The sequence below is a fragment of the Equus przewalskii genome, unplaced genomic scaffold (genome assembly GCF_037783145.1).
Source record: "Equus przewalskii isolate Varuska unplaced genomic scaffold, EquPr2 ChrUn-13, whole genome shotgun sequence".
Lineage (NCBI taxonomy): Eukaryota > Metazoa > Chordata > Mammalia > Perissodactyla > Equidae > Equus > Equus przewalskii.
Window position 1 is genome coordinate 8042949 of NW_027228750.1, and position 15587 is coordinate 8058535.

Below are 15587 nucleotides of genomic sequence, written 5' to 3' on the forward strand. Positions count from 1 at the left end.
AATAATGCAAAAAATGGCTCAAAGACAAAGAAACAAGGAACTCTCACGAAGTCCCATAAATGTGGCTTTCTGACATTCCAAATCATCACAATTATATGATCTATCTCTAAGGACTGGCCCTCTGAAACAAGAAAACAAGTAGCCTCCAAATTATGATATAGGACAATGTACAATACTTACCAGAGCAATCCAAAGTACAATATATTCATCAATAAAACTGTTAAAATATTGGTCCAGAAACAAAAGTGCTGGGCCTATGAATGCTGTGTCATGCAAATGCATTTCACTTTTAGTCATGTGTGCCACCTATGAATAAAAGAGAATCAATGATGTATGCATTTTCATATTACAGCAATTGTGAGCTACAAGTCAGTCAGTACTGTGCTCAAATACCAAGTTTCAAGAATTCTTTAGCAATATTTGTTGAATTTCCAAAACTAAAAAGCTGACAACATGGTGTGTGTGAGAGCTATACATCAAAGGGGTATACCACATCAACGAAGTCCCCAAAAGGAGACTTTGCACAAAGAGTCTTAATTTGAGTGTAGAAATTGAGATTGACGAATGCAGATAAACTAAACAACTAAATTAAACTGTGGATAGAAAGGAGAAGAATTGTAAAGGTTCTGGTAATCTCAAATTGTAGCTCCACAGAAGAGTAAAAGCAGCTCCCATGTTGATATCAAAATATTCTGAGCGGAGGAGGGTAAAGTCTAGAACTGCTTTGGAAGCTGTGGAATAAAACTATGGCTGTAAAACCAAAATAAGATGAAAGTTAAAAACAAAACAAATAAAAATTTTGGTGCTTACCACAAGCTTATTGGTGATTTTAGCAGATACAAAACCAAATGTCAGAATATAAAGACAGGGATGCTTTTCAAAAAGCTGAACTGCAGATTTCTTATAGATCATTGCAGCTAACGTAATCACTGATCCAATATGGAGAAAAGGAGAAAGGACACTTGTTCCCTGTAAACAGTAAAGAAGGGAGAGGAATTAATGGTATTCAATACTGATCAGATACTACACGGATCTGCTGTAAGAGAGATCAACTCAAACTTTTAAGAACCTCATGATGCCTAACGGCCAGCAGTTTCTATAACCGAATACCAGAACAACTAATAAAAAGCAGCAGCATGGACTGGTTAGGCAACAAACTAAGGATTTTACTCAAGAAGCCAGGCTTATTTTACAAAGCAGGTCATACTTTTTTTAATATACGTGTATAAAAGTGCATGTGTCTGTGTGTGTGTCCATGCAGAAAAATATGCTATATAAGCACATAAATGTATGCATGTATAAATAAAACTGAGAAGTTTTAGACATTACCTTTTTTAAAGACTAACTTGAGACTCTAAACAAGTGATTTTATACAATTTGAATGAAAAATAAAGTGACCACAAAATCAAGTCTTAGCATAAACAATCACTGGAAATCTTAAGATATACTTACTGCTATTGTTGATCCATTTTTTCCAACACCACCGGTGAAGATTACACGGAAGTAATTTGTACAGGAAAATATGGTCCCTGCTACAGTACAAAGTGCAGGAAAAATTTTCATTTGAATATTCAGCACTGGAATCTTTAACGGGTAGAAAGAGAGAACAATTAAAATACATACAAATTAAAATAAGAAAACAGAACATTTGATTCATATTCTGATATATTCTCCATTCCCTTTAGTTTAGTATATACTTAAAGTAATGGAAGTTTTCCTCTCCTTTCCATCACATGCAATAGAACAAGTCTCAAGAGATGAGGCTATAAAGAAATTAATCTCACTTCTGACACCAACCTTTAAAAAACAAAACTGATCCAACTTTACTAATTTGTGTCACAAACTCAGTGAAGCTCACCTAATGAAGCCTAGAAGACTTGACAGCAGTGAACCAGGCTGTCTCCTGGTTTTTTAATAAAAGAAGGATACTTTGTCTTTTTCTGTGTGCAGTTTTTGAACTCTACCTCTAAATCTGTAATTTGTTTCTAATTGTTATGAGAGAGAAAGAGTGGAGCATAAAAAGACTAAAAATATTTGCAACTAGATTAAAAAAATCTGTAAACTAGAGAATGGAAGACAAAAGTTCTATTCAGAAGTGTTCCCATCTCCAAACTGTTAGGATACAGGCAGCGAGTAAAAGCAGAGGGCAACCAAGAAGGCATTCATATGCAGGGAAAAACACGTCCAGCACATCCAAGGAGGTACAGCTCTACAATTGTGTATCCAAAGTTTTAACATATAAGTTTACTTTTCAAAAGAAGTAAATAATATATTTTTAGAGTATATTGAAAATATGGGTTGATTTACCTAAAGGGGTTCTGAGTGGATTGAGGTCATGTATTGAATCTTGCAAGCGCAATATCCATTATTTCAAATGAAATTAATTTGTACTAAATTTTTAAAATCATTTAAGATTCTCTTCCTTTTTGTAGCTTTCCTTTAGCTTTTCTGAACCTTAAATTTTGTCCAATATGGAATGGAAAGAAATCAATAGTAAAATGATATATTCTAGTAATAGAAACAAATGACTATAGGAACAAGATTCCATAAGCCCACAATGGTTTAATGAGTTCTTATAATGAAAATATTTTAATTAGGGCTGTTTGTACTTTTTTAGCGCTGCCATGTGCCTACACTTTTAAAATCAAATAGCAAATGTGACATGTTTTGCATGTATAAAATCCCAGTAAAAGTGGTAGAGACATAAATCTTAATGTTTAGATACTCTATTTCTTCAAAACTCTCAAGAACTCAGTTTGTTTACACAACTCTATGACCTCTTGCAAAACTACAGCTCAAAACAAACTGAAATCAACTTCAAATTTCAAGTTGCACTGTGGCAGTGTTTAATATTCTAAAGTGAAATAGGTCAACTTAAAAATCAAGCCCAGAACAACTTAAAAATCAATCTCAAAAATCAAGCCCATTTATGGAGCATCCTAAATGGTCTTTTTCCCTCCCTAATTCATCTCCAAACCCTATAGCCCAAATTCAAAACTAGTTTTCAATAAAGGAGAAAATCAACACCATGGTTGCTTTAAACTCCAACAGATTTTTCTCCTCCAGTTCAGAAAACTAGGGATACTACAATCTAAATCTGATGCACCTGGCTGAAACTCAATACTTCGTCTAGTTTCCTTTTCCCTCCAGAGACAAAGGACCTGTCTGGCAAAGGGGGAAATACTACACGCCCTCAGATTTCAAAAGAAGCAAAGTATTAATCCATTACGGGGGATGCCTGTATTAGGGCCAGGGTACTGAATGAGTGCTAACTCTGGTGTAGCAGTAATCTCTGCCACAACCGAACTGAATAGTGTCACAACTCTATTTAAAATTTGGTGAAAATGCTTTAGGATCACGGGAACTGCTGCCCTTTGAAAGAAGAAAGAATAAACAGAAATATTAGGGGCCAGCCTGGTGGTGCAGTGGTTAAGTTCGCATGTTCCACTTTGGTGGCCCAGGTTTCCCGGTTCGGACCCTGGGTGCAGACATGGCACTGCTCATCAAGCCATGCTGTGGCAGGCGTCCCACATATAAAGTAGAGGAAGATGGACACAGATGTTAGCTCAGGGCCAGTCTTCCTCAGCAGAAAGAGGAGGACTGGCAGAAGATGTTAGCTCGGGGCTAATCTTCCTCAAAAAAACCCCACAAAAAACCCTAGAAACATTAGAAAAGCCAGGCAAATTAATTAGTAAATGGATTGGACCACAAAGTAAGCAAGCTACAGACTGAGGAGCAAATTGTCATAAACATTCCAAGGGCCCTCTTCACTTCTGTCACATATTATAGCTATATACACCAAAGCATAAGCTCCTGAGTGTAGGATTTTGTTTGAATTGATTTTTATATTCTCTCTAGAGCCCTGGATATTGTAGGTGCTCAATATACACTTGCTGAATGAAGATTAAGATCTTTTGCCTTTCTCTTACTCTCTCTGTAGAATTACTGCTTGAGAGAGTATGAAGACACATCTTGTCCCCATATTAAGAAGGAAACAGGAAGTTAGCTACAAGAAAATCTGAGGCAAAGTAAAGGGAAAGCTGGTGTCGGAGGAATCCCACGTCTCACCAGGTGATCCCTTAAAAATCGGCCCCAACTGATCCACTTATAAAAAGCACTAAAAGTGTTGCCATTTTTACCTCCTACCCAAGCTCAAAGAGAGTGGGTACATTCTGTCGTTCCCAGTCTTTCCCTTTCTGTCCTCATCCTGGAATTCATCCAAGATAGTCAAGTACATCCACTCTATAGAAACAGCCAGACAGTTGTACTGAAAACACCTTTATTTCAGGGCTACCCAGTTTCGGCATCTTTGAGACTGGGAAGAATAAGAACTCCTTTGAGTCATGGTGTCCGCCCTAGAGCCAATGGAAAACCTTCTGGGTTCATACCATGAAATTATACATCCAAATATCATCGAACTAATGTAATTCATTTTAAAAGGATTAGAGATGGAAAAAAACCGTTAAATTCTCAGATTTACCAGACTATAACAGACACATGTTTTGGTTTAGTAGTTTGGATTAATGCAGAATATCAGTTCCTAAACTGTTACACTAGTTTTCTCACCAGCATAATAAAAGGTTCTTACAGGCTTTGTAAATTTCAGCAGAAATAGAAAGCATCATTTTGAGATTAGATACTTTCTTCCCAAGAATGTGGGAATGCCTGTTTGTAAATACATTTAATATAAGCTAATTCCATCAAAATACAATGTAACATATTTACAGTATCCACCAGGTGTTTAAGGAAAATCACCAGGTTTGAATTACTTAAGTGTAAGGGCACTTCTTAAGTCTTTCATTTTAAGAATGAGATACAAATAAATTACACTACATATGAAGTCTTCAGTTCTAACTAATGAATTCTGAAACTTCCCTGTAGTAACACTCACCATCTGCTATACCACTCACCATTTGTTTTAACGGATTCCAGAAGGTGTCTCATGGTTTAATACACATTTAACCAACTATTACATTTAAAAGAATCAAATGTCAGTGAAAATAATCATGAGGGGGATTATATGTGGGCCCCCTTCAAAGTGATGATATTCTTTTTTTGTTTTTTAAAGAGTGCTATCATGGAAGATGTTCCAAGACATTCCAAGAGGATATATTCTTTTGGGGAAGCAATACACAAAAAATATGTTCTGTTTTTGTTTCAAAAGTAGCCCTGGAATGGACTTAATGTACCACGTAACTCCAAGTCCAAAATTCACCATGCCCTAAAGAGAAGTTAGTGTCTTACCACTGCTGTGACTTTTCATTTTCAGAAGGAATAAAATAATTTTACATATCACCCTTTAACTAGATTATCTTGTATTAGAAAACACAAGCAAAAGACAACATGCATTACATGGGATACACAACGTGAACAAAGTTACCATAGATTGCCAAAAAGGTGGTCCTCCAATCACTGCCAGCAAATGCATGATTATTATGAAGATTTGCACTTCAGTCACATCAATTCTGATTAGGTACAAAAAGCCAAAAAAGCAGAATTATTCAAAACAATTTCAAGTTAATTACTTGCAAGCTTAGCAGCATTCCTCTATCATGCACAATAGAAAAAATCTCAAATATTGAGGAAAGGGGAAAAGGAGGTGTCAAAAATTTGTTATGAGTAAAATCAAATAAAATCCAGAATCTTTTAATTTAATTTGATGAATTTCACAGAGCAATAAAAACCCCTCCTTTTCAAAGGAAATTTCTGATTCTTTGAATTTGGGCTGAAACTATAGCTTAACCTTTCCCACCAAAAACAAGCAAACAAACAAAAGGCGTGTGTGTGTGTGTATGAAATTTTGAGTGTCAAGCAGAGGACTGCATTGTACTGCTATATGAGATCTTATCAAGTGCTTCGTAGTATCAAATGGAAAAAATGGTGCGCTTTTACTAAAGTAACATAAATCACAGACACCTTGCAAAACTTAACTGCCCTTTAGATATATTCATTTAATGTCTCCCATGGGATGGGTGTGAAAAAAAAATCACCCAATTCTCAATGAAATTCTTATGCTTATGAGGTCAACTACTCTAAGATTTCTGGAAAGAGGATACTGAAAGCAGCCAAGAATTAGCTTTGAGATTGCTGAAAATGATCTTACAGTCAAGAAGAGACAAACCTGATACAAAAATAGGGCAGTAGAAATTAGAAGTCTGAAAGTCTGAGCAAAAGAATATGGGTAAAAAGACTGAGGAGCAAAGTGTAAACTGGTGTCCCTTTCCTTCTGCAGACTAGCACTTTACATAATCTTGAGATTATCATTCTCAGATTAGATCAAACGCTTTCTAATTTTCAGAATTTATCCTACAGATATGCTTGCACAAAATGTACAAGGTCATTCATTACAGTATTATTTATAACAGCAAAATTTAAAAAATATCCCTCAATGAAGGAGTGGTTATAGAAATTATGGTACTTCCATACAATGGAATATTTGGTAGCTTATAAGAAAAGAGTGGGGTAGCTTCCTATATAGTGGTGTGGAAAAATATCAAAGTTATATTAGGTGAAAAAAAGGTTGTAGAATGTGGATATGCTATTTTTTGTGTAAAAAAGAAGAAAAATAATATTCTCTTTTTGTTTTTTCCAGTAGTTTACATAACAAATTTCTGGAAGGACACATTACAAACTAAGAACAATGGTTCCCTCTGGGAGAGGACAGCGTGGGAACCGGACAGCTGGGAGATGAGGATGGGAAGGAGAGTGATCGCTGCATACCTTTTTTATAATGTTGTGAGTAATGTTTCTACTAAAGTAAATTTAAAAAATCAGATTAAGAAAAATAGGTATCAACAACAGTAAGGGGGTTCAGTTCCAAGAATAGAGCCCCCATCTCTAAAACTGATACTTAAAGCAGACAATCTATAATGTGAGCTCTCATGCCCATAAGTAACTAGGTTGAAACCAGTCTCTTACAACTAAAAAATTGATCTATGTTTGCTCAAGAACGTTTTTTAAACAGAAGCTTATTAAACTGCAAACATATAGTGATGTAGTTATCTTGATATACACATTTATTGGAAAAAAATGGACTGAGTTAGGCTAAAAAGAATCTGTAGAGCTGACCTGGTGAGTGGTGTTGCCAATAAGGGGAATTACAGTCAGTAGCAGACTCAGGAGACTAAGCAGGTGTCATAGATGATCGACTCTGTCGTGGGTGGAGGAGGGTAGACATCTTACAACATTTTGCTGGATATATGAAGTAGCCTTTTGGGAGGGGAAGGGCCAGAAGTATAGAATTACAAAATAAAAATGGAGGGAACCTCATGCAATTAATCTTTGTACCTTGGATGAATGTAAAAGAGAATAGGAAACATGAAAGATCTTTACAAAGTCATAACTGGGCTTCTTAGGGAAAGTTTCATGGATTAGCCTGTTTAGAAATTTTGGAAGACAGAATTTTCTAAACCATTGAGATATTGTCACTGTATTTTGATCAACAGTGCCTTAATATTAGGAAGGAGAGCCAGGGAAAACTTACTTACCAGTTGGTAGGTAGTTAGGAATATTTTTTCCTGTTTGCTTATCTGATTTAGAGGAATACTCTCTACTCTAGGATGAGGACCTCCTGCTCTGAATCATGAGAACTGCCTATCGGCACTCCTGGAGGTGTGCCTCTAATCCTGATGGCCAGTGAAAAAGGGTGCAGCATGAGACCGTCCCCAGAGACAGGAATTAAGCAGGCCAAGAGGGATAGGTGGCAGAAATGATTAACAATAACAAAAGAGTTAACGATTCTGTTTACAAGACAGCTGGTTACATGACAGTCCATTTTTCTACCTTTCCACTAACTCAGTATGGGCTGAATTTACTATAATACATATTAGGAGGGGGCTCATTTTACTCTTTTTGTCAGGAAAGATAGAGTTATTTAGAAGGGAGAATACTATACAAAGGCAGGAATTTGGCATTTCTGTAGTCACTTCCTTATTATTATTATTTTCAAAATAATAACAAGGGTGAGGGGCCGGCCCGGTGGCACAGCAGTTAAGTTCACATGTTCCACTTCTCAGTGGTCTGGGGTTCGCCGGTTCGGATCCCGGGTGCGGACATGGCACCACTTGGCAAAAGCCATGCTGTGGTAGGCGTCCCACGTATAAAATAGAGGAATATGGGCATGGATGTTAGCTCAGGGCCAGTCTTCCTCAGCAAAAAGAGGCGGATTGGCAGTAGTTAGCTCAGGGCTAATCTTCCTCAAGAAAAACACAAAAAAAACAAGGGTGAATAATAGCCCCAGGTGTTGGGATTATTTCTCATAAATAAAAAACAAAAAACCAACCTTCAAGACTGTGCCAAGAATAAGCCCTTCAAGACATAAGGGATATGTGGTAGAAAAGCACCCAAAACACCAGAGTGATTTTTTAAAAAGACATATGGGAAAACAAATCTCATGTCTACAGCATGAGATTTCCACAGTCTAAAAGTTTCAGAGGGGGAAAATTACATGATAATAAACATAATTTTCTGCAACCATGAAGCTATTTGAATACCTTGACTGGTATTGCTTAAATCCTTTTTCTACTTTATTTTAGTATAGGTTGTCAAAAGACAAAAAGAACTTCCTCAATTACTGTGGATAATCCATAATGAGTACTCTGGTTAGAACATACTTAAATTATGACAAGCCAGCAAGAAACAATGTTCTGATGGCTGTCACCTGAGAAAAATGGAAAGAAGTCTCCACCAGTTGCGGAGACTAATAAGGTCTCCCATTCTTCTGATGAGGAGGCTGTAAGTATGGCAGTCCATGGTCAAAATAACCTTCAACACTCATAATAAATGCTTTGGGCCCATCATGCCTTACAATATCCGAATGGTCTATTGATTAAAGGTAAAGAGATCAAGGTATCCTAAATGAATCTGAGTAATTTTACCTTCTAACAGGGAACAGAGAATCTCCCTAGCTGGAGTGAGAAGCCCAGGGGGCCCTCATCACCACAGAAAGGCAGCTTAGAAAGCTCTTTGATCAGGGCAGTTATTATATAAGAAGTACAGCTTTTAAAAGTGATTACAGGGTATAAGAACTCCAAATTAAGTTACCTAACTATGAAAAAAAATTCTACTTTGAATGTTTCATTTTTATTTCTCAGTGTTCTGAGAAATACCTAACAAATACATTTGGTTTGAATTCCAAGATTCAGTATTAACTGAAGGGTGTGAAAGGATTTAACTGACCTTCTGTGAGAATTGATAAGCATGTTAATCATCTTTTCCCAGAATTTTTTGTCTTTCCTCTCTAATATCAGAAACAAGACAATTTAATCTATTTTTCTTCTACATGTGACATATGCACTTCAAAAATAAACTTAGCTAATTTGTAAACAAATTTTTTGTTAAGCTATACATACTAAATATAACTGTGTGGTAATTTGTATTGGCTATTGGCTTGGTTAGCACAGAATATGCATCAGGGCTAAATTCACAATGTCAAAGAAACTCTGATTTGTACAGTTTGACTTGTGAGCTATTATTTAAAAAGAAGCATTTTGTTTAAAAAGTCATTGAAGGTGTATGGAACCCTACTCAAGGATCAGATTGCTATAAACTACAGATTTGCAATTATTTGTCAATGGATCTGAAGTTCAGCGGACTCATGCATAACCAGAAGATGGCATTCATTATATATGTTACCAGAAATACCAGGGGTGGAGTGAAGTATTCGTAGATTGGAATGAAGATTAGTCTAGAAATTCAACATACTGCCTTCCAATATTTTACTTTCTACCTTTGATAAGGGGCAAACTGGGCATGGCAAGCTTAGATTAATGTCAAATTACACTAACTGTTCAGCTGAGTGATAACTATGAGGATTTTAAATTCCAGTGTTATATACAGAGAAAGTCTAAGCATCTATTTTTGAGATAAGATGAATTATTTAAAACAGTATTATCTACCACATGAATGACTATTATGGATCAGTAGATTATCTGAGAAGAATGAAAAAACCAAAACAAGAAAACCCACAACAACCCATCCAGTGACTTTGAGTAAGAAAAGAAAGAGTCCTCTGAGAAGAACTAAAGTTTAGGTCTCAGATTTAAGGGGCAGTCTATCCTTATCACCTTTGCAAAGAGAAGAATTAGAACAGAGTCCTCTCACCTCATTCAGTAACAATCCTGGAGTTAAATAAAGGGATCGAGGACATATTTCTCCTCTCAAACTAGCACAATCAATTCTGGAAGAAATTGTAAACTACTGGAAGTTACTAGCAGGTCTTAAAATTAATATAATAATAATGATAATGAACACTCACTACATGCCAGGCATTGTAGTTAGCACATTACATTTTTTGATTCTTTTAATCTTCACAACTATTGTAGGAGGTGAGAACTATTATCACCATTTTATAGATGAGGAAATTTAGTCAGATAGGTTAAATGATTTCTCCAAGGTTACAGAGAGAGCAAGTGGCAGAGCCTTGAAAGAGATTGGAAGTGTTGCTGCTACACAGTGCTACAACTCTTCTAATTTTTAGTCTACTAATCAACTGGAACAAACATCTGTCAGATGTTTTTAACTTGCTATCACTAAGGTGTCTATACATTTCAGGATGATGCTTATCATATTCTAACACAATTTTCCTTAAAATATGAGGCTACAAAAGGCAACAGCTGACATAGGAAGTTTGGACACTAATAAATTAAATTAAATTGGAAACAAATTAGAGAGAACAACTCTTTCTGAAGCCTATTTTTTCCCCTGAACTTTGTAGAAAAAAGAGAAAAAAGTACATCTGACAATTTCATTTCAATGACCAAATCAGTTAAAGCAACAAATATTAAAAGCAAAAGAAAATCTCTGCAAGTTAGTGATTGGTAAAAGTGAAGACAGTATATCTCGAGGAAAAAGTCCAGATTTCCAAAACATTTTTCATGATGTTAAAATTAAAATGCATTAGTTTCTAGAAACATTTTAATAGTGAGGGCTCTATAAATATAGGGTACTTTGTTACCATAGACAGACAAGGTGAAAGTAAATAATACAGCCATATCTTGACTATTAATTTCAATAAAAACACTGGTGGAAAAGACCTATTGCGAATATAATTAATAATAATAATAAATGAGCTACCTAAAAATATAAATCTAGACAACTGCAGCAAGCATAAAGCTTCAGGTTTTTGGAGAAAGAACCAGAAGACAGGTTAAGGGTAAAGGCTTGCTAAAGAATGACACATCCTGAACTATGCACATTATTCTACCCTAGGAGGGAATCCCACAAATAATTATGCAAATACACTGTACATTCAATTGAAAATGGCTTTAGTTTTGCTACCAAAACATGCCTATGGTACTTCTCAGTATTTTCCACATTCCAAGTTTTTTTGAAAAAACGATGTAGAATATCTCTTACTATTAATTTGTCCCCAAAGCCATCATCACTGCCATTGAATAGCTGGATTTACTATCCTGCAAGATACGTTTCAGAAAGAACTTTGCTACCAGGGATTCACTATTTCTGGCAAATTATTGAAGCAGTTTGGGGCATGGGGACTCAAGTGTAGGAAACCTAATGCAGTCTTGTATTGCTAGAACTATCTGTCAGGCGTCCATATGAAGAGCTCCCCAACACTCTCTGAATTGCAAAATAAACAGAATCTTAGCTGTATTTTTCTCGTAAATAAACCTTTTCATATTAAAGTGTGAAGGATTCCAGACTATTCTACTGGGAAACCATTTCCTAATAAATCTTTTTGAACTTTTAAAAGTCATGAGGTCAAAATTATAATTCTAATATGAGAGAAAAAGGTATGTTACTTACTGTTAGCATTAAGAAAATATGTATTTACTAAAAAAACCCCCCAAATCTGAAAAAGGAGGGTATTCAAAGGATGACTATAGGAACATGAAAAGCTAAGGACACTTAGCTTTAAAAGCATAACTAAGAGAGGAAAACAGTAAACAAAACAAATAGAAGTGAGAAGAGCTTCTAGCATTAATTTTTTAAAAAACCAAGATCATTGAAAACAGAAGTGGAAGAAGTAGTATTAGATTGCTTAAAGGATATGCTAAGTCAAGAGAATAAACAGAATCTTTCCTACATTACTATAGAGTCCTCTCGACTTACCTAAGGAAAACTCTGCTTGCTTTATTCCGTTTTCAAAACATAAAGGCCAAAAAAATTCTATTTAATGGTGGAAAGGTATTTATTTTAAGAATATTACAGAGAGCAAAAATGATATTAGGTATAGTAGGTAAACGGGAGAGAAAATTGGTTTTACCATCAAATCACTAGAAATGTTATTTTTAAAAAAATGTTGTTTAATAGGGTGGATTTTTATTGCCCTATTATATATTAAAATTATTCATCTTCTAATAACCTGTTTGTGAAATACCACCAGGAAGACTGTTGATTTTTTGTTTTTTAATTACTCTGTGCATGACAAAGGTGCTGTCTTTATTGAGTTCACGCCATTATTGACTGGACAGCATGAATATTCTGGCAGTTACCGTGAAGTTCCAGAACCAAGGTCCCAGGGTTCCTGTGAGAAGCTGGCATATTATAATTATGATCTGGGACTCTGTAACATCGAATCTATGCATAAGGAAATAAACATTTCAAAATAATTTTACTCAGAGCTTTTGCTAAGAACTCCTACTAAGACAGGTAGCAAAAACAGACTTAAAAGGTAGCATTCTCCATAAAGACATCTAAAGACTCAATGTTACAATTCACACAGTACTATTACTATCCTTATGCACACATGTATATTTCTTACCCAAATCAAAATAGTAGAAAAGTTTAAAAATTAAAACTGTAACACATTGAATAAATGACTTAGAAATAGGCAGGTGGAAACACTAGAACTAAAAACACAGTCAACTCTCAATTACTTAGGAATGGTGAATTCTACTTGCCAAATAGTCACACTGTCTGTGACATAGGTCCCTTCAGTGCCAGAGCATATCCATCCTTCCCTGTGGATAGGAGTGCTTCCCAGAAGCCCCAGTGGACAGTCACCTATATGTCTGAAAAACCACTAATCATCTCACACCCCTTCACTGCCCGATAGCTCATCACACTCCTGCCTCTCTATCTCAGTAAAATCAGCAGATGTTCATGGAAAGGGCAAGTGGGGAGGTGTGAGTGACTTCTCCGCATATGGTTAGAATAAAAATCAAACAGGCCATCACTTGGTCCTGTTTCCTGAGAATCTCTAGTCCAGAATCTTATCCTTTTTCTTCTTTCTCTTTCCTTAATTCCACATCAGTGTTATAACTCTCTACTACATTGGATTAGTTTATTAGTAGTAAAAATGAGTAAAACATCCAATTCAATCACTAAAGAAGTTTTGGAACACAGATGGTGACAGAAAAGGTAGCAGTATAGAATATGCTTCAAATAAAAACTACATAATCCAAATTAAGAACTGAGGAATGCTAATAAGACAGAAAGAGGTCCACGATTTTACCCAATGATCTGAGAATCCAAACTGCAATCTAGGTTTTTACATTAATAAAAATAGTTGTTTTAGGATATTATCCATAGTAATTTGATAAAATTAAAATGGGCAAGAGTACAGATGAATGAATCATTGCTGAGAAAACAAAAAGACAAGGAAACTAGAAACTATAAGGAAAATCTTTGGTATTTAATAATTCATGTAATAAATCTTAAACATTTAAAGATATGCAGATCCTACAAAGGCACTCAATAGCAAGTTTCCTAATTCTTAATCCACAGAAAGTGGATTATACATTAACAGACAACAGTTTTTAATTACTAAGAGGTCTTTGAATACTTATTCTTTTTTTCCCCCCAAATACTTATTCTTTAGAGGTCACTTGGATAAGGAAGATGGACTGGGTTTGTCAGACTACCAGTAGAATACGTAGCCTATTAACTTTTTTCATTTAACTACAGAAAAGAAAAAGTCAGAAGTTATTTACTTACATAGAAATAAACGCTTGGTGGCAGGGTTTTTAGGTAATGTAAATGTGAAACCTTAGAAGCATGAATTGCAAAGTGTGATAAAGTGAAGATAAATACTCTGCCATAATTATCAATAATAAGTACACTAGAAATAACATCTGTAAAATTAATAGACTCACAGAAGAAATCTTAGATATCTAATCCAAAACTCTTATTTTACAAATTAGGAAATGAGGCCCACGCAAGTTACGGGCCTTGCCCAAGCTGATATATAGACGGCACAATTCTGAGGTAATACTTGAGGCAAGATAGACCGGCCTGAGTTCAATTTATTCTTTCTTTTCTTCTCTGATAACTTAAGACTATTTTTGTTTTCCTGAAATGATAATTTAAGTAAGAGTTTTACCTTTCACAGCGTGGAAGATTTTTTTAAGGCCCATTTTTTGCATAAATCTAGTTTTATTAAAGATTGTTTAGGGTTTCTAAGCATTTGACAAAAATGATTCTATACACTCAAGTTATAAATTTAAAAATACCTAGATATAGAAGGTTTAGGCCTTAAGACAGGAAATGTGAACTCTTCCATTTAATATAATCCGTAAACATGTTTAAGAATATTTTACAAATGTTTACAAGCTGCAACTCATAATTCTTATCTTCTTCCACTGGCTCAATCCTTCTATGAAGTTCCAGCCTCTAAGACCATTTTCCTCCCCCATCTTTCATATCCAGGCTAGGAAAAGTCCTACAGGGCTAAGCTGGGTCTGGACGGATCCCACTGAGCAGTACGCATACCCACCACACCTCTGCTTGCTCAGTCCAGTAGCACTGTCAGGACAGGGATCTGTCCAGATACGACAAGTACTAATATTCTCTGTGCAAGGCAGCTTGTAGCTGTGATCAGAGCAAAGTGCTGGAAGATAAAATTTCAGGGAAGATATATCCAAATCACATTGGCTTCCTCACAATACCTGACTTTAAACGGAAATTATTTAGTTATGGATGAATTAAATTACTGTACCTATTTTCGTTCAAGATACTATGAATAAACTTAATAGCAACTAAAAATAGTGACATTAGGAGACTAAGAAAAACAATAAAAATTCCTTATTTGTCAAACATACTATTTTATAAGGTTATTAAATGTATAACAACTTGAATTTACTATATAAAAAATCCTCCTGACTTTTTTCACTAATGTGTAAACATCAAAACAAAATAAAAATGTTTTAAAATAAAATTGCTAAGTTGCCTAAGGCTGCTTTTATTTTCCCCTAAGGAGTAAGAAAAAGTAAACCATTGTTAAAAATTTCTTTACTCAAATTACATTTGAGAATTAACCTTGTTCTTTCCTAATTAAAACAAAATTTGGACTTTCCCCTTTACACATACAAACTTTACTTCAATATTTTTAACTCATTATACAACTGCCTATTCTATCTGCTCTTGAAAAAAATATGTGAAATCTAAAATGGCATTTTTAAGACTTCTTTAGGAAGACCTATTTTATTCCATATGCCTCGATTACATTGGTATTTTGATAAATATCTCCTTAAATGTAAAGAACTCGCAGCATATTTCTATGAATGTTACAGTTTGCTTTTAATTTAAAAAAGAAATTCAGTGTTGCTTTAATATGAACGTGGGATTTCAGAAAATTGTATACAATTTTCCCAAATCAAAACCAATCCCTTATAATATTTAATTTAAAT

The 15587-nt window shown here is 35.0% G+C and overlaps 1 protein-coding gene and 1 long non-coding RNA gene across 5 annotated transcripts in view; one reads left to right on the forward strand and one right to left on the reverse strand.

Moving 5' to 3' along the window:
- The window catches only part of CEPT1 (choline/ethanolamine phosphotransferase 1), a 33557-nt gene that overhangs the window by 1196 nt on the left and 16774 nt on the right, over window positions 1-15587 (reverse strand). For 2 of the 4 annotated variants that reach the window (XM_008515209.2, XM_008515207.2), the window contains exons 5-8: window positions 5381-5465; window positions 1453-1584; window positions 811-969; window positions 181-306 (exon numbers count right to left, since the gene is read on the reverse strand). In XM_008515209.2, coding sequence (XP_008513431.1) covers window positions 181-306; window positions 811-969; window positions 1453-1584; window positions 5381-5465 — 502 coding nt within the window. Of the gene's footprint in view, window positions 1-180; window positions 307-810; window positions 970-1452; window positions 1585-5380; window positions 5466-12452; window positions 12538-15587 lie in introns of all 4 variants that reach the window. The other 2 variants (XM_070608027.1, XM_008515208.2) reach the window with 1 other exon arrangement.
- On the forward strand, window positions 6593-12569 carry LOC139081638 (uncharacterized). Its single transcript, XR_011536792.1, has 2 exons — window positions 6593-6735; window positions 12391-12569. It is a non-coding gene; the product is annotated as an uncharacterized lncRNA (long non-coding RNA).